At 34.8% G+C, this 19,903-nt stretch overlaps 1 protein-coding gene across 3 annotated transcripts in view; it reads right to left on the bottom strand.

Annotated features, from left to right (window-relative positions):
- Positions 1 to 660: 660 nt before the first annotated feature.
- LOC128555031 (T-cell-specific guanine nucleotide triphosphate-binding protein 2-like) overlaps positions 661 to 19,903 on the bottom strand; it is a 49,079-nt gene continuing 29,836 nt past the window's right edge. For all 3 annotated transcript variants that reach the window (XM_053536383.1, XM_053536384.1, XM_053536386.1), the window contains 2 exons: positions 8,964 to 9,047; positions 661 to 8,414 (listed from right to left, as the gene is read on the bottom strand). In XM_053536383.1, the coding sequence (XP_053392358.1) occupies positions 7,258 to 8,414; positions 8,964 to 9,047 (1,241 nt within the window). In that variant the 3' untranslated portion in view covers positions 661 to 7,257. The remainder of the gene's footprint in view (positions 8,415 to 8,963; positions 9,048 to 19,903) is intronic.

Raw genomic sequence — 19,903 nt, 5'->3', positions numbered from 1 at the left:
GATCCACTAATGAGTTACTATTTTTGTGGGAATTTATGAATTTTAAAACAACTGGAGGGCAATAACTCTGACGTTACTGAAGACATCATGAATCACCGCCCTATAGTAATCTATATTTATGATAAACTTCAAGAATATCAATCAATGGAATAATTTGTTATTTGGAAATTTATGGATTGTAGAAAAATTGAAGGGCAACACCTCTGAGTTACTGAAACGATCCTGACGAAATGATGCATTCATCACTGCCTTATAGTGATCTACATTTGTGTAAAGTTCCATGACGGTCCGTTTAAAGGTTACTAAGATAAGTCTTTTAACAAATAAAGGTAAAGTAAAAAACTTTGCTTTTGCTGGGTCAAGGAGGATAATGATTAACAATGATTAATGATTTTTGTAGGTTTGGTGACTTTAGCTAAAATACTTTTTGAATATAAGAATTTTCAATTTCGAACGGACAAACTCGCACACGAACGCACTCACTCACACAAGCACACACTCATGCACGCACGGATGAGCAACCGAACGGACAAAGCCAAATCTAGAGCTCTCCAACTTCCTTTGCAGGGAATAATGAATGTAAAACATCTGTGCGAAACTGTATGTAAATGTAGCACAACTGTATTAAGGGTGTTCGAATGTTGGACAAGTTGACACATGGAGATTGAAACGACGTTTATTTGAAGTATAAACAAAACAAACGATCTGAATGAAATGATTTAATTGCCATTACGCACAATATTAGTTAAACAGAACAGCGTTAGTTCGAACATGACAACAATTATTTTTCAAATTAACTTTTATTAGTCATGTTACGAAATCCTCAAATAAATTTTGGATCCTATTTATCTGGTTTTACAATTTGATAGACATTTACATGTGTTGAGCAAACAAACAACTTATCCATGCATTGACGTTAGATTTGTATTTTGAGGTTGACAAACAGGATTTATGGATTTATTTATTTATTTATTTATTTCATTCCATTTACAAACTTCAAATATATACAAATAAATAAACATCACAGCATTGTACATGTATATGGCCATTCAATTTTAGAATTATAAGAGACATGCCCGTATAAAACAGTAAAAATAACGATACATACATTAAAAGCAACCAGATTACTAAACAAGTACAGATTTATGTGTATAAGCAAGTGTGTGCATGTGTGTTGTGAGTGCTTGAGTGTGTGTCTGTGTGCAGGTGTCAGTGTGTATGTGTTACCAGTTGACTTAAAACATACTGATGTGTGTATGTGTGTAACCAGATTACTTAGAAAAGTACAGACATGTGTATATGTATGTATGTATGTATGTGTGTCTGCATTTGTCTGTGTGGTTTATATATGTGTGTGTGTGTGTGTGTGTGTGTGTGATTGAAACTGGTGAGGGAAAGTTACCTTAGAGTGTACTGATATGTTAAAATGAAGTCAAATCCATATTTCAATGGACATATGATTAAGTTATTTAATTCAGTCTGTGTGCAGGTGTCTGTGTGTATGTGTTACCAGTTGACTTAAAACATACTGACCAGTGTGTATGTGTGTAACCAGATTACTTAGAAAAGTACAGAAATGTATATATGTATGTGTGTATGTGTGTCTGCATTTGTCTGTGTGGTTTGTGTGTGTGTGTTTATGTGTGTGTGATTGAAACTGGTGAGGGAAAGTTACCTCAGAGTGTACTGATATGTTTAGTGGAAGTCAAATCCATATTTCAATGAACATATGACTAAGTTATTTAATTCAGTCAGTCACAATCCATTAGCAATTATTAAGCATACTAAGTAAAATGAGGAATATGTATGCACTTGTATGAAGACTTTGTAGACATAACTTAAATTTACAATGACTACAAAATCTACCAGTATAATGGTGGATTTCATAAAAAAACAAACTATTGTTGATCACAGACACCCAGTGTGGTCTTTATTAAAGCAACTGTTTTGTCTTGTCAAGTAATAAAGCCTCTTGTTATCTATTCATGTTCGAATAAGGCAAACATTCTTATTCTGAAAATGACTCAAACCTATTAAGTCTATGTTCTAACAATATCGTGTCATAGAAACACTATATGTAAGAAAAGTTAATAATAGTAATAACTGATAAAAAGATTATTTTTACAATAGTGAACTTTGTACATATATCACACTACTATGTACATACCCATGGATAAAATTGAGCAACAACTGCCTATCAGTCCAACCAGACACAACTTTACTTTTTAAAATGTAACTATAATACTCGGCTTTAAAATGTTGTCGAGGCTGATTCTGTTAGCAGTTGTCCCTCAATATTATCGAAAGGAAATCACTTATAATAGATAGATATTATTTACACAGATAAAACTGTCTTCTTTGTAATATTAAAAAGCAGGTTTTGGCTAATACTCTAGTTAAAACATCTGAAGTAAAAATAATTTTCATTTTATCAGCAATACTCTTGTCCATAAAATTTGGTGCAGAAAATATGGCCTTACTAAAAAGTGTATCATTGATATCATTGTACATACTACACTCAAGCTCTCATTTTCAATTACACTAACGTTATTGACATTACAAAACGGACATATCCTTCTTTCTATAGGTAAACCTTCGTATCTCCCTGTCTCAATTCGGAGCGGAGCAACTCCACATCTAAATTTACACAGTGCTGATCTCTGTTATATGACGTTTAAACATAGCTTCACCAATATGCTTAACAATATTATATTTGGATATTGGTGTAGTAAAATCAGAGTACTGCTCTAACCCATAATGATTTAAATGTTTTCTAACAAAGTAAAACCAGTTCTTACAGTTCATAGCTTTAATGTTGGCCCAGAGTGCTATACGTTTATTTAATCGTGAAGAGTTTGTGGTGGAAAGCCGGGCCCAGTAGTTAGTCACCGTCTTCAACTGACGTATAGTTGACGGAACCCAACCCATATCCCAAGAGACTCCAAGATTGGGGGTGTACCGTCCCACTGTGATTTGAAAACATGTTTGGCACTTGTTCCTCCTACATGTTTTTATTTAAATTTTCAAAGAGTGTTCAATTTTTTTTCTGATTTGTACAAAAATCAAATGATTATAAAAAAACACAATAATGAATATTTAGAACGATTACATTTCCAATAATAATAGTGCATGTGTAGATTCACATTTTTTCTTTATCATCAAAACCACTGACTGACACAGTCTGTGTTATGTCGTGGAACATTTTCACGTCCACAGCATAATTGAGTGTGCATAAATTACTCAATGATCTACATACTAAAAAGTGGGTTAGCTTAACACTTACAAATGACTAATGACTAATAATTAACAATTATATTGCCAAGTTCATCGCGACAAAAATGGCGATACAAACAGTCAATAATATATCTGCAGTAATTTTAGAATTTAATGGATAAAAACGAATGTTGTACAAATTGACCGTTGAATTGTTTTGTTTTATTAAATGTATTATTAATAGCGGAATGATCGAACAAAATTTATTTACATTTAAAAATAATTTTCACACAACAATAAAATGAAATTGCATCTATACATCATTCCCATATCAAAAGGTGTAAATATATTCACTTCAAAACGTCTAATGTTTACTAACAAAAGATACATAAGATGTAGTCATAAAATGCACTTAATTCTGAATTTGAAAACAAATGAATACAAAGTGATTATATGAAGGCATTCAGAAGTGAAGACAATTACAAAAGCAAAATAACGAAAATATGATTTTGCTTTTAAATACTTGATCACTGTCGCACTACAAAATACAGATCAGTCTGTTTTATACTCCAAAAGTCACAAATAATTACCTAAAAGACCTCAGAATCTTGACATTGGTTGGCAAACGAATCTCTGTACTACATGTATATAAACGCTAAAGAGCGAATACTACAAACGAAATGAATGAGAAGCAGCCTCACTGCGTAGTAGTGTTGCCCCTCAGAGGATGCTCTGTAAAAAGATAACTTGTGGTGTCTTTTTCCATGTATAAACCTCTCTATTCGAAATGACCTATGTTTGTGACATTTTAATGAGTTTAGTCATAATTTACAACATATTTCTGCCGTATATATTGCTAACGATCAATGTTTATGTTAGATCATTTGTTTTTTGTACATTCATACACATTGCTGAAATACCATTTAATACCATTTAATACTTATTAAAGCAGCATCTTAATATCCACACTGAAAAAGTAATATGTTTAATCGTTCTTTTCCTGAATTATAGCCTAAATCAATGATGTAGTATTTTGAATTATCATGATTTGAAACTATTTCGCATCTGACATTGTACATTTGACTAGCTACGATATATATGTAAATAATAGTTTTATTAGTTATTGAAGAATCTTCCTCAACCTTTTAACTACAGCTATACTGCGCTAGGAATTTAATACTTTTCAATTTAAAATATAACTTTAAAAATATCTCTGACATTTTAATAATAACACAACAATTTTGTATTTACACTATGAAGGATATTTGTTTGTTTGCAGTGATATATCAAAATATTTCTTCACTAATAAGGGAAACAATTCGTGAAAATATTGAACTGGCTCCCTTAAAATTATCGGTGAATATATATTTTGATATCGCACTGAGAACAAACAACTGTTGTTTTTTTTTATTTTATGCTAATTTGTGAAATTTCTTTTTATTGCACGCTTACAAATTCAAATGAGAATCATACTTCATGAAAAATGTATTTATTTAGGCCACTATGTTACATGTGATGCATCCGCTAAATGATCACGGTCACTTGTCAAATATTGGTGATCAGGTCTGCGAAATCAACACAAAACAAACCAAAAACTGACTTAAAATATTTTGCTTGAAAAATACACCGTCCGCGGCTAACAGACAGTGGGAAATGTCAATAGTTGAGTATGCATATTTAAAACTTTCTGGTTAATGCCATCAGTCCGTTCAATGCCTGGAAGCTTTCTTTTTTTACCACACAAACACATACTGATGGTCAGATTAAAAACATCACGAAGAACGTAAAAACTGGGGGATTACTGACATCCGACTTAAAAATAGCAGCTGAATAAAATATTATCATGGATTGAACAGAAATTACCAGGAAATATTGATATAGGAGCTGCATGTTGCGAAATTCGGAACAAGTCTGCGTCTGGTAGTACTTCGACGAAATTGCTGGCATATTACGTAAGGTTGTACTAATTAACTAAGACAACAATCAATTAAATATGCTCTCGCCAGTATAATCTACCAAACGATAGTAGAGCTCTTATCAAATGAAAAATGGAGGACACGTATGCATGAACAACCAAGGTAACATTTCTAGAGCATTACTTTTATGTCTTTGAAAACGTAAGTATAGCTTGTTTGTTCTATACAGGAATGCTAAGCTTAAAATGACTTTTTATGGCTAGAAAATTAGAGCAACTATAGGGTACCAGTTATTCTAAAGGCAGCAGAGGGAGGTAATTGATGAATACATTTTTAAAGGAAGATAATTTTTCCTTAAAATGAAAATCGTCACTGAGAGTGATGAAGAGAAATATTCCACTGATAATTTGCAGTATTTCACCAGTAAGCATAAAAAAATGAATATTTAACGCACCACTAAAGTTTTAGTAATGTCTTAAGCGTTACATCAAACACCTTTCCCAAAACAATTATGCTGTAAATGTCAAAAAAGAAAAACCTAAGCCAAATTAAAGTTTTACTTTAACTTTTTTCCCCATGCTACTTTCATAGGACATTTTTATTCTATGTGTATACAAAAGATCTGCCACTACTGTAATACCACAAGGGCGTCTGTATGCTGATGACTATCTATTGAACAAAAAATAGTGACTCGACATTTTGTTCTGTTAATGATGCCTACACTTTCGCTTATATGTATACACATTTTAAAACATGTTACTCAAACTTGTAGCCTGTATAAACTTTTCAGTAACCTTTTACTTGGACACTTCATATAAGTAAGAATACAAGGAACATGAGTTCTATCCTCAGATATTGTTCCAAACACTGCATGAAAGCAGCATATCAGGCGCTGTTGATTAAGGTAAGTCTTTTACTAGGCAACAATAAATGAAGACATTAGCCTTAAATTCGATACAGGGGTCAATCAAGGCCACGTGCCTGAAAGTTATAAAGCAAAAAGTGGGATTTTGCCACCGACATACAAGAAAAAAGCAGAAAGAAATTGCCAAGCAAAAAGACACTTCTTCCGGAAAAAAGATGCGAAAGGCCTGGTGCCAGCATTTCCGCCGTCTATGTAAATACTAAAGATAAAATCTGAAAAGTAGATCCCTCGGAAGCACCAAGAACAAGGCAAACAGTGAAGATTGCAGACTCGGTTTGATGGAGTCTGTTCATGAGCAGTAATGGAAAATGCAACACTGCCCAAACGCCCTAGCACCGGCTTAAGCTGTATTCAATCTTCAAAACTAAATGAGTTGACATCAATGATCCCGAAGGACCAGAAAATACACTGAGATGAAGTCGGGGCGACTTTATACGGGATGCATTGCAGTTAAACTATTTATAGGATAAAAACCAAGTGATAGATGATTTGTAATAAAACAGAATAAATAGAACAGTTTAGACACTACTGTTTTGTGGAAACGTGTTTGTACTGTAACAGTATGGACAGAAGTGTGATGTACGCATAGATAGTAGACGACTTTACGTTTGCCCTTCGTGATTTAGCGTCTCCTTTGATGTATAATGCTGAACCGAGTTGTGTAAATGTGAAGATAATAGAAATGTTGTGATATCAATCAAAATACCCCCTGAACCGTGTACATAATTATGATTTTGTGATCTGCTTTTGTTCTATTTGTTGAGAGTTACATGAGCATGAAATTCTTGGATATCCTTTTTCAAATGCCTTAAAGTAAACTTGGGTTTTAGTGGAAGTAGGTGTTCATTTGTTTGGTAAAATTGTATATGAGAATCAACAATGTTAAAAATATTTTGTTTCCAAGACGTTAATGCTTTAATGTTAATGTTGCAGTTCCTTTTAGCGTTGTTGGAGATATATGTTGTATCATGAGACCAGTTGTTTTCAGGGACCGCATTTTGTCCTTCCCTTAGTTGGTTTCTGGATGCAGTATGAAATACATCTATAATTACACGTAAATGTACAAATGAAATCCTGAATGATTGATGTATACTTGCTACTAAAAAGAAGAATATTAAATATGTGCTTATTGTAAGGCAAGTCTATTAGTGAATACGTATTTCATATATCAGATGCGCATCCCTTTATGCTTGTTTATTTATCTTAGTCATCTATATGATGAGTACTTACGAAGTCAATAATTTTTATTGCATCATCTTTGCACCTGTCTAGTATTTCCTGAAGGGTATTTCCTGTAAATTTGTAGGACATTGTTGCGCATACAGTGCTACCAACTAATGGAATAAAGGCCAACATTCCAGTTGTGGCTTCTCCAACGGTCATTAAAGCCAAAAGAAAAAGTTTAAAAGCATCCATCTTAAAAAAATTGGCAGTTATTGACAGCTTTGCCTCAGATGTGAATTTACTCTTATCTACACCACACAGAGACGAATATCGCTCAATATCAGCCTCTGATAATTGAAATGCGTCTCGGTAAGTCATTGCGGTTCTGTATACAAGTGGTAGATCTATCGCAATGGAAAACCCCGGAACAGGAACGAGATTTACTATCCCCGAAAGAAATGCAACTTTCCAAATATCTGCCTTAAGACAGGAATATTTTCTCCAAATATGTTCTTCTGAAGTACTGACCATACCCATAATGAGTATGCGTTTCTTCTCTGCAGGGGCATTTTCAATCAACTGACTTACCATTCTCGGGAAGTCAAATTTGTGAGGATCAAAGCTCGAGACTAAAAAGATTGGTGAGTTTCCATCTAATTTGTCCCTGCATTCCTGTCTTATGGCTGCCATTTCATTTGCTTTATTATAGTTTGCTCCTCTCTGTTTTCTAGTGTTTCTCAAATCTTGATCTATTTTTGTACGAATAAAATAAAAATGCTTTCTCAACTTTTCAATCTCGTTTGCCAACCATATGTCACATTCTTTGAATCGGGTTTCTGAGCATATAAGAAAAAAATCATACTTGTTAATGTCAATATCACGAAGGTACGTTCCTTGAGGAAAAGTGGTTGAATTAACACCTGGAATGTCCCAAAATACAAGATTACTATACTTTGGATGGGGGTATGACTTGCACTTACTCGTAGTTTCTGTCGTGCCAACCGGAGCATAATGTTCATTCTCGGGATCATTTAGATCTCTTAGAGTATTTATTAACGAAGATTTTCCAGACCCAGTCTGACCAACAACTCCAATTGCTAGTTTCTCCGATTTCCAGTCATGCACGGTGCTTTTAATGATTTCTCCGATGTTTATTGTCCCGTGTTTAGATGCGAACTCCTTAATCATAACTGCGCCTAAAGTAATATGTTAATATGTCAATCCGAGTGTATTTAGTTACTTAAATAAGTATACATCCATATGTAAAAAATGGTAAAATATTAAAAGGAAATAGACAAATAAATGATATATAAACAGTAATATTGAACAAGAAATTAATTAATCAAAATGTTAAAAGAAAGATTAAAGTAGTGAAACATTTACAGATCAGTATGTTGATAGGTAGTCAAATTATCAAATACCGAATGAGCACTATAGAAACACATTGAGTGTACATTGATTCACACTCACTTGCAAAAAAATGTTATATCAAAATCACTAAAGGGTGACATTAATCTGAAAGCCTACAAACAGGTATTATATCATAACATAAATACGCCTTTTACTTAAAGTTATGGTTAAGCCTGGACACAAACCTTCGCATAAATTCTTAGGAACAAGGACAGTAATGTTAGTAATTAATCAACGATGAGAGTAAACTTGTGTTTGAGGGAAATGTCGTTTATGAATCATTAAATGTGCAAATACTGAGTAACGATTAGTAGTAGACAAAGAAATCTTATTACCAGATGTCTGCTTTTCTATTGTTTCTGTTGCCCAATCGAACGAGCTACGGTTGGGAGTTTCTCTTTTATCTGATGTGGTCTTCTCTAAAACAGGTTGTTCGTACATTAGTCAAGACTACATATTTACCAAACGTCGTGCAATAACTTAAATGAAGTTACCAATTTAAATATTTATAATATTCGTCAAAACAACAAAGCCACTTGCCACTTTCAATATTCAAAAGGCACTTACCACAAGATGTTGGCAAAACAATCTTTCTTTGAACATATGGACATGAGTATTTGTTTCTAAACTGTCTTAAAAATGCTTAAATCAAGAAAACAAAACATGCTTGAGTCGGTCATCGAGCACGGGTCCCTGGGTTCCTGAGGTCTTGAATATGCACCATGGAGGAATATGTAATAAGCGGTCGTTAAATAAAAGCTTTATAATGAAGGCTGTTTACCTACCTGTTATAATTGAATAGAAGAACCAGTAAAATCAAGTCTTATGTGTTTCAGTAATTTAAAATTGTCGGTAACTACGCTTCAATGCCTTCTTAAGAAATATAACAATATTTTTCTGATATCTAAAATTTTTCTCTTTTCCTGTTTTCGTACGATCTTTATGTCAGTTCCTTTAAAAAACAAGCGTTAATTGGTGTCTGTTTGCTTTCCGACAAAAAAAAAATAAACAAAGAAAACAGACTCGGAAGTTAACAAAAGCTCAATACCAAAAAAGAGATATAGCGTAGAATCAAAGACCATATTCAGTGATCATTATGAACCGAAATGTGTATCTACAAGTTACTATTTATGCACGATGGGCGGTTATACGTCGGGCGTAATAATTTCACGAGGGCGCAACTCGAGTGAAACTATTTGTGCGACGTATTACCACCCGAGTGCATAAATAGTGTTAAAACACGGTTTTGCTATAAATTACGAGGGCTGTTCAAAAATAACGTAGACTTTTGCTGTCAAATGCTGTATATTTTGTTAATAATAATGTGAAATATATCGTTGTAATTCGGAATCTTTTTGTAATTTGGTCATATATTTTTTGTAACATTTTTGCTTGTAGGCGACGCGTGTTGAACGTTTTTATTACCATAGCTACGTGTAACCGGCCCAGTCGCTTTTTGATCTGTCGTGATTTGAATTTGATCGCTAATGTTCGCACTAATAGTACACTTGTTTGGCCAAAATTACGCCAAAGTGAAGCGACACATCAGGGCGACATGTACCTAGAGTATGGCGTCATTCCGACGTTGGAGGCGGAAGAAAACAACGTTTAAACTAAGTTAATATTACTGTTTATAATGCATGTAATGTCTTCATCGACTCGCATGGATAATAAGAAAGTTGCTTAGTTATGGCGAACAGCAACTGAAAATCAAACTCTAATGAAGCAGACGCCACAACAATGTTCAGTCTTCTTGTTTTGACTTAAGTATTGCTCATGAAAGTTTATAAAAAATTCACAAATATGAATTAATGCAAACTTAATGACAGCATCACAATGAAGGCATGACGTCGTTAACGTCGTTGAAATACGATCGCTGTGCGCCGGGTCCGTGTAAGGTACTGTTTTCTATGAGGCGTAACTCCTGAATGCATGATCATAATCAAGTGAAATTTGCAGTGCAATTAGTAGAAAGATTGCAGATCATGATGGTATATTTTTTGTTTTTCTTCATTGAAGTATATGATAGCTAGAGAAAAAGTCTACGTTATTTTTGAAGAGCCCTCGTATTTCAGTTCTAATATGCCTTTAATTTAAAACAGTCTTTTGGGTCGCAACAATAACTTTGACGTCACCGCACGTTATCGTGACGTCATTCTAGCGTAAGTGTGTTTTAACAGAGACAAGCATATTATAATCTTTTATAAGAAACATTAGAAATAGGTATAGAACGAAGCATTATATCACTCTTTTGATGTGACCGAAAGAATCCTGATGCTAGCCAAGTAGGCTATAAGTTTGTATATCTTATCATAGCAAGTACTACTAAGCAGAGCATGTATCAATTTGAGCTTTGAGCATGTATTAATTGTCAAAGGTTTTTAATCCAGTGTATGTGTAACAAAATTGTTAAAAAACTGTTATGTTTTTCCACAAAAGAAGAACTTTCACTCGTCCTCAGTTTAAAGCTATAATCTGGCATAGAAAGAATATTTGATTGAAGTAATATACTACGAAAACTCATCAAACGTTAAACAAAAATTTAATTTAATCAACTTTACACGTACATAACTACCTGATCATTGTTTGTAAATAATGACACTAGAAGCTTCCTCGGTTGGCATTTAGCATTAATATGATAGTGCTAGAACTTGTCAGCCCGGTGTTAGTATAACTGACTGGGTGTGGTATCATACCATGTGTCTACGGCGTGATATTTAGTGAGGCAACACTATAAAGTTAGGAATTGTGCTTATTGCTACATGCAGACATCGTCGTTTATATGACTGATTTTTTAGAAAAAAAGTAGTTAAACCCGAAAACACACGCACGCACGCACGTACGCACGTACACACGCACGCGCGCGCACAAGCACACAAACACAGATACACACACATTAACATCCAGCTGCTTCCCAGTTCCCACTTCAATGTAATTCGCCGTTAACAGTATTCTGAATTCAAAATTTGTAGGCGTCAGAACGAAAATTGTTTACAAATGTTTCAGTTTCTACCACGGTTTGAATATTTTTTGCGCAGTTCTACCAGCGTTGTATTCATATTTAGTAAATAGCTATAACGAATCTCGCTCAATATTTCTTGGCGTTTCTCGTATTTGCTATTTTTGCGCCATTCCTTTTGTTTCGGTGTGTTCAGACAGAGTGATGCAAGTTTTAACTATATACCTAGAAAACCGTTATAATTACTATCTACATGACGTATAACAACACAAAATAATGTATTTCAAACATTTTATTGAGTTTTTACTTCATAACACACATTTGTACTTGTAATGTTTGTATTTAAATATAATTATTTATTTCACACCTATATATTTTTAACCAATTGGAAGCTTTTCTTTCTATCACGAGACAATACAATAGAAACCAGTATTGTACTGTGTGTCACATTTTCTTAAGTATATATAGTAACTTCCGAAACACACAATCCACAAACTCCATATTTTTCATATTGGACTCCAGTCCCAAAAATCCGTATCTTTTTCATATTGGACGGGACAATTCTTTCGATTCCTTATAAGGAGATTTGGAATTACTTCCCTTGTATTTAGCGACAGCAGTAATTTAAAAAAAAATGCTATAACTTTCTTATTTTTGAACGAAACATGTCAGTGTAAGCACTCAATTTCTTAGTTAGAACGTTTCCTATCCAATTATCATGGTTTGGGCTTAAAATTTCACGGAAAGTTGTTTTCAATTTTATTTGCACCGAGAGTAGATCTAAATATATAGAATCTATGTGTTATCAGAGAAGAATGTATTTTAAATTAATGTGTGTTGCTGTTTGCAAGTTAAAATGTATGAAGGTTTGTTTTCTACATCTATTTTTTTATGGTGTGAAATAAAGACCAATAGAATTCAGTATTGTTCTCTACACTGTTAAATAACCTCATAGTATATTGCTGGAAATAAAATATGTTTAAACCAACACACATTAATATTACAAAAATGTATAGTATATATCATTCATGTCACACATTTTGTATAGTTTTCCAGTCATATAACGATATATTCTCGCAAAAACCGTGTCACAACACACGTTGCGCCGTTATATTTTATAGGTAGAGTCTTCTAAAGAGTAACACGCAGTGTAGTTTATCCGACTTAGAGGTGGTTACGGGTTTTAACTGATCGTTCAGGAAGTAAAAACGTAAATATCAGGGCCGGATCCAGAAATTTTTGACTGGGGGGCACCAGTCTTGAACGAAGTCATCAACGCCGAGGCGCAATGTTTTGGAGGGTGCGCCTTTGCCCATGTGAGGTAGGGGTTCAGGCGTCAGGGGCGGATCAGGTTGACCCCCTCTTGAAATTTTAAAAATACATGCTTAAAATGGTAGCCTCTGATGCATTTAAGGTCTAAAATTTGAGGTACTGGAGGGGTACGATACTCCCCTCTTGATTGGGGGGTCAGGGGGATCTCCCCCTGGAAAATTTTGAAATAAAGTTATGAAATGGTGGCCTCTGGTGCATTTCTGGGTCTAAATTTTAGGGGCATCTTTGATGAGTTCAAGTCACTTCTCGACCAACTGGTGGGGGGGGGGGCACGGGCCCCCTCGGCCGGGCCCTGGATCCGGGCCTGAATATTCCTGTCATCCACCCAACACGGGTACGAATCTCGGGACTGTATAGGTTTCCTTATTTTCGTTCACTAAGTTTGCCTTCAGAAAATCGCCGCATAGGTAAAATCTTTGGCTTTTTGGACGTAAACTGACACTCCATGACTATTTCCACGACAGCGCATTCCTATAGGCGCCTTGCAACGTCTTTATCCTAGGGCAGGCTACTAAAATGTCCGCTAGTGTTTGGACGTCCGTGAATGGTTCCTTTAGGGGAAATATGTACGTAGAACTCGTTCATTTTACTTCTGGCTAAAACTTTTTGTTTTGTGTTTTCAGAGCCGTCTAAAACAAAACGCTTATAAACAATCCTTTCTAGATTATCGATTGCTCGTAATTGTATATTACTAAAGGAATTTTCCGATAGGTTTCGTAATTCAAAAGTGTTTTTCTGTAAAAAGAAACTCTATATAATAACGAGTTTTTCTTTATTACAATGATCTAAGTATTCTAAATATCGCTCACTATTCGCATTTTAGAATAGAAAGGGATAGTAACACTAGCCGATAAGTATAACATTCTTTAGAAATAGTGGTTTGTGACCTCAAGAATTTGCTAATATCACATTTGTATGATACCCCCAGAATGTTTGGACTGAAAAGCGTGTCCTTAGTCAGAGCCGAATACTTTGTCAATATCCGACTTTGGACAACTGAACCTAGTTGCATGATTTATGTCTCGTTTACAGGTTGACATGTATCGTTAAGCATATGTTAATATTAATTACCGGCTTGTTTTTCAATGAATACCGACTACTTCAAATTTACGCAATCTTTTTTTTTCAGAACATTTTATCATTTTTGCTCAAAAAAAGCGTGAGTACTTATAATATAATTTTTTTTATATTTATATATAGAAAAAATTCACGAATTGTACGTCAATCGTATCATGATAATGTCAGGAATGACGAAATAATGATCTAGTTGCATGATTTATGCCTCGTTAACAGGTTAAAGACGTATCGTTAAACATATATTAATACTAATTAACGGTTTGTTTGTCCATGAATACCGACTATTCAATATTTACGCCTTCTTACGCTTTTCCGAACGATTTATCAGTTTCTGCTCAAATATGCGGGAATGTTTGAAATAAAACAATATATATTAATATATAGAAAAAGATTTACGAATTATACTTCGATCATCGTGATGTCAAGATTGACGGATTAATTACTGTATCGTGACATGAACCCGGTGACTAGCGCGGAATCTTGGGAAAAGCCTCTGTGATGACGTCAATGATGCGTAATCCCCGTCAATCGGATCACGACAAAAATGTTTTTAAAGCAAATATATGAATCCCAAATCAATGAAAACGGTTCCTGGTCAGATTTGAAATAAAAATATTTCCATTAATCTGAAAGCTATATTCTTTGCTTTTTTTAAGTTTTTATTTTTAATGTTTCATAATTATATAGTAAGATTAGTTATAATTACTAAATATACCACGGTGTATATGCATATCGGATCCCTCTCTGTGGAAAATGAGAAAACGGATCCCTCTCTGTTCGCGCACAAGAGTCTTTGTGGTAAACAATGAACTCAAACGTCAGGGAGCTCAAAAAATAAAAATTTTCGTCCTGAACACAGGTTTGTGCATAAAAACGTATGAACCACGGAATGACGTAGCTATATACCATTGCCTTTTTATCGTTACATTTGTTTTTTTCATTTGACATAAGTCTAAACGAGATGGAATGTAGCCGGAGGTACTGGCTTAGATGAACATCGTGCGATGTTTATGAAACTTAAATAGGACTTTCCTTGAATATAGAAAGTATCTAATACCTTAGATGTGAAGCCGTTAATCCCATCTTTTTTGTAAATACACTTTATTTGGTTATTTGCATCATATTTCCTTAAAAACGCTCTACTTTCGATTTTGTTAATGCACGGGGCTCAATTTTGCCTCACAGGATCCCTTTTGACTCTCTGCACACGGCACAAGAACCCTCTCGGACACAATTAATTTTCTATCGATACCGGCGTCTCGTGTTAAGAGTTATGAGATGGTGTTTGTATTTAATTAAAATCACCACAATAATTATATGTTATTAGCTATGCACGAGTTTTGCAGCGGAAATAGATTGCACGACTTTCGTAGCGCAATATTCTTCCGCTAAAGAACGAGTGCATATTTACCGATGCAAGATGATAACCTTTTTATTACATACGCATACAATGTAATGTAACTACTATAAATTTGTTCAATAGTCTGAATAAGATTGACAATACTGAACTAAATAAGAAAAGATAATGCCACGACACACATTCAATTTCGTCACGCATCCGATATGAAAGTCAGGCGTCAGTGTATGGAAAAATATCGATGTTTCCGGTACAGATTTGTGTGCCCGGGCGGACGGGGGTTTGTTATGGTACAGATGTGTCGCTGAATGGCCCTTTTTCAGACTAGCTATGCATGAATGGCTCCTTTTCGTATCAAATCAAATTATACAAATTCGCGTTTAAAAGTTACTTGAGTATTACTAAGGTATAGGTAAATTTGACAATAAAATTTAAATATGCATGTTATGTGAAATTGCTGATTTATTTTCAATTTAAAAGCATATTAAGGGAAGTAAAAACCATGATTTATTTCCATTAGAAACAGATGTTGTTTTCAATAAGAATACCATCTCAAAATTCTAACAATGAAGTTGAAGGTGCCGGTGCCGATAGAAAATTTTGTCGCAGAGGGTTCCCGCGCAGGGTGCAGAGAGTCAAGAGGGATCCTGTGCGGCAAAATTACACCGACTGAGAGGGATCCCGTTCATTAACGAAATCGAAAGCAGGGCGTTAATAAGGAAACATGATGAAAGTAACCACATAAAATTTATTTACAAGTAAGATGGGATCAACGACGTCACATCTAAGGTACTAGATATTTGCTATATTCAAGAAAAGTCGTATTTAAGTTTCATAAACATCGCACGATGTTCATCCAAGCCAGTACCCTCCGTCTAAATTCCATCTTCGTTTGGACTTATGTCAACTGATAAAACAAATGTAACGATAAAAAAGCAATGGTATATAACTACGTCATTCCGTGGTTCATGTGCTCAGGACAAAAATTTCGATTTTCCGAGCTCACTGACGTTGGAGTTCATTGTTTACTACAAAGAGTGGTTTGTGTGCGAACAGAGAGGGATCCGTTTTCTCATGTTCCCCAGAGGGGGATCCGATATGCATATACACCGTGTATACATATTTTTAGGATGAATGCGAGATTGATTGGAAAGCATTCTGCATCTGGCTTTTGAAATATTTAAATCAATCATCTATGGTAACACTTCATGAAAGGGTTTAACACTCTTATAAGGATTTCTATTTTTAGTTAACATTATATAACTTAAACGTAGAGTATCCAACAACCATAATTTTCAGTTGAAATCCTCTTAGAATTCAGGATTTGCATGCACAAATTTCAAAAATATCAAGGGGAGGAACTACGTACCCCCATAAGATAATTTACAACAGATAAGACGACCATTTTATTGAGAAGTTAAGTTCCAACATAGCTTGACAGAAACAATGTATTTTACCCTTCTAATGTGTTAAAGATACCAAAGTCACTGCCTAAGAATAACGAAACAGCTCTTGACAACCAGTAAATTTTAGACAAGAAGGTCAAGATGGCCATAGGTCGCTCACCTGAGAAACCCACCATAACAATGTAAACACTAGTGATTACATTGAAATAAATATTCTGAGCAATTTTCATTAAAATTGAACCAAAAATCTTGAGGGTAAACAAGTATTTTCTTTGATTTCACCTAGTGACCTAGTTTTTGAGCAACATGACCCAGATTCGTGCTTGTCCAATATTTCATAAAATCAAACATTCTGACAAAGTTTCGGGAAGAATTTAGCAAAAAAGTGACCTTTAGAGTGTATACAAGCTTTTCCTTTGATTTGACCTAGTGACCTTGTTTTTGGCCCCAAGTGACTCACATTCAAAATCATCCAAGACTTTAAACAATATTAACATTTGAACCAACTTTCATGAAGATATGGTCATAAACGTTGCCTCTAAAGTGTTATAAAACTTTTTCTTTGATGTGACTGGAGGACCTAGAGACAAACATTGTAATCAAATACCATGAAGATCCAGTGTAAAACGCAGACCTTATTGCACACACAAGCTTTTCTTTGATTTGACCTTGCCGCCTAGTTTTTGACCATAGATTACCAATATTCAAACTTGACCTTGATTTCATCAAGGCAGTCATTTTGACTAAATTTTATAAATATCCAGTGTAAAATGCAGCCCCTATTGTGTACAAAAGGGATTTCTTTGATTCGACCAGGTAACCTAGTTTTTGACCCCATATTCAAACTTGACCTAGATTACATTCTGATCAAATTTCATGAAGATCGGGTGTAAAATGCAGTTCCTGTTGCTTACACAAGGTTTGTCTTTGATTTGATCTAGTGACCTAATTTTGGATCCCTGATGACATATATTCAAACTAGTTTTGATCAAGGCAATCACTCTGACCAAATTTCATGAACCTCTATTAAAAATACAGCCTCTATAACATACACAGATGATCCATATTCAAAATTGACCATCAAGGCGATCATTCTGGTCAAACTTTATGAATATCCTGTGAAAAATGCAGCCCCTATTATGTACTAACGGTTTTTCTATGATTTGACCAGGTGACCTAGTTTTTGATCCCAGATGACCCATATTCAAACTTGACCTAGATTGCATCCAGACAAACATTCTGATCAAATTTCATGAGGATCCGGTGTAAAGTGTCCTTAATTTTATCAAGACTATCAGTCTGACCAAATCTTATGAAAATCAATTGAAAAATAAGTCTCTATCGCATACACAAGGTTTCTCTTTGATTTGACCTAGTAACCAAGTTTTTGACCCCAGATAACCCATATTCTAACTTAACTTTAACTTCATCAAGGCAATCATTCTGATTAAATTTTATAAATATCCAGTGTAAAATGCAGCCCCTATTGCATGCACAAGGTTTTTCTTTAATTTGACCTAGTGACCTAGTTGTTGACCCTAGATGACCCATATTCAAATTCGACCTAGATTGTATCTATCCTGACAAACATTCTGATGTTATTTCATGAAGATCCATATGAAATGCAGTCCCTATTTGCTTACACAATGTTTTTCTTTGATTTGACCAAGTGACCTCGTTTTTCATCACAGATAAAATAGAGAAAAGTGGAAACTTCACAGGTCGCTCAACACAACAAAAACGAAAATGTTGCAGGCTCGGTTTGATTGAGCCTGTTCATGGACGGTAGTGGAAATGCATGCTACCGTCCACGCCCTCTAGCCCCGGGTTGAGCAGAACTCAACATTTACACTTGCTAAAAGTACAAAAAGCAATTTATGTATTCAAACGGCGGTGAACATGGAACCATCAATGATACACGTGTTGAGGCGTGTAATTCCATGAAGAGCGGCGTTTGGTCCCCAGATAAAGATAAGGGTTTGCCCCAGACGAGAAAACAATGGGCAGAACTAAACAAACCTATATTCAAACCTGGCCTAGATTTCATCAAGGCAATAATTCTGACCAAAATTCATGAAGATCAGTTGAAAAATACAGCCTCTATCGCATACACAGCGTTTTCCTTTGATTTGACCTAGTGACCTAGTTTTTAACCCCAGATGACCCATATTCAAACTTAGCCTAGATTTCATCAATGCAATCATTCTGATCGAATTTAATGAAGATCAGTTGAAAAATGCAGCCTCTATCGCATATACATGCTAAATGTTGACAGACAGACGACAGACAGACAGACAACGGACGCCGGACATCGAGCGATCACAATGAGCTAAAAAAAACAAGTGACCGAGTATTGCAGTGGCAATATAGAAGTCCCCTACCGGTGATAAAACAATTTTACTTGACCTTCAATAGTGATCTTAGAAGAATTCTGTAAGACTATGTGTCTTTCATTCTTATCCTTTCCTATTTATCTTGTTCAAACTATGATGTATGTATTTAAATTGCACATGTATTACTGGGAATAAAATAGGTTTAAACTAATAGTGACCTTGACCTTTTAACGATAACCTTGATGACTTGCACACATAGTCTAATCATGGGGAACTTGTCCGTGTACTACTAAAAATCCTTCTGAATCAATGCAATTAAAAGTAATGGAACAGAAACAAATCTTTACACGACCTTGACATTAATCGACATGCATAGATCATGCGTTGACATATTGTCTCATCATTGGGAACATTTATGTTAGCACTAAGATAATCCATCAAATTGAATGCTTATTTTTGTCGTACAACAATAAGTCGTGTACATGTATATTGCACTCCATATACATACCGTACAGTTTTATGAACCAAGCTTGAACGCATTTTGAGTTACCTCAGGATCCAGATATGCGGACGGACAACTGGACTGACGGACAGACGTAGGACAGATGAAGGGCATTCCTATAGTCCCCTCCACCGGTAGGGGACTAATAACTTCCACTGCAGTGAAATGTATAAAAACAGATAAATACACATTTCTCAATATGACATCAGAAAGCATATGATAATGAGGAAATAATATCACTCTTACTGTTATAAGAACTGTTTTGTTTGCAAGTTTCACATAACCACACACAATTACCACGACTCGCCT

Source organism: Mercenaria mercenaria, unplaced genomic scaffold (assembly GCF_021730395.1).
Source record: "Mercenaria mercenaria strain notata unplaced genomic scaffold, MADL_Memer_1 contig_959, whole genome shotgun sequence".
NCBI classification, from domain to species: Eukaryota; Metazoa; Mollusca; class Bivalvia; order Venerida; family Veneridae; genus Mercenaria; species Mercenaria mercenaria.
This window is presented reverse-complemented; position numbering and strand designations above follow the sequence as displayed.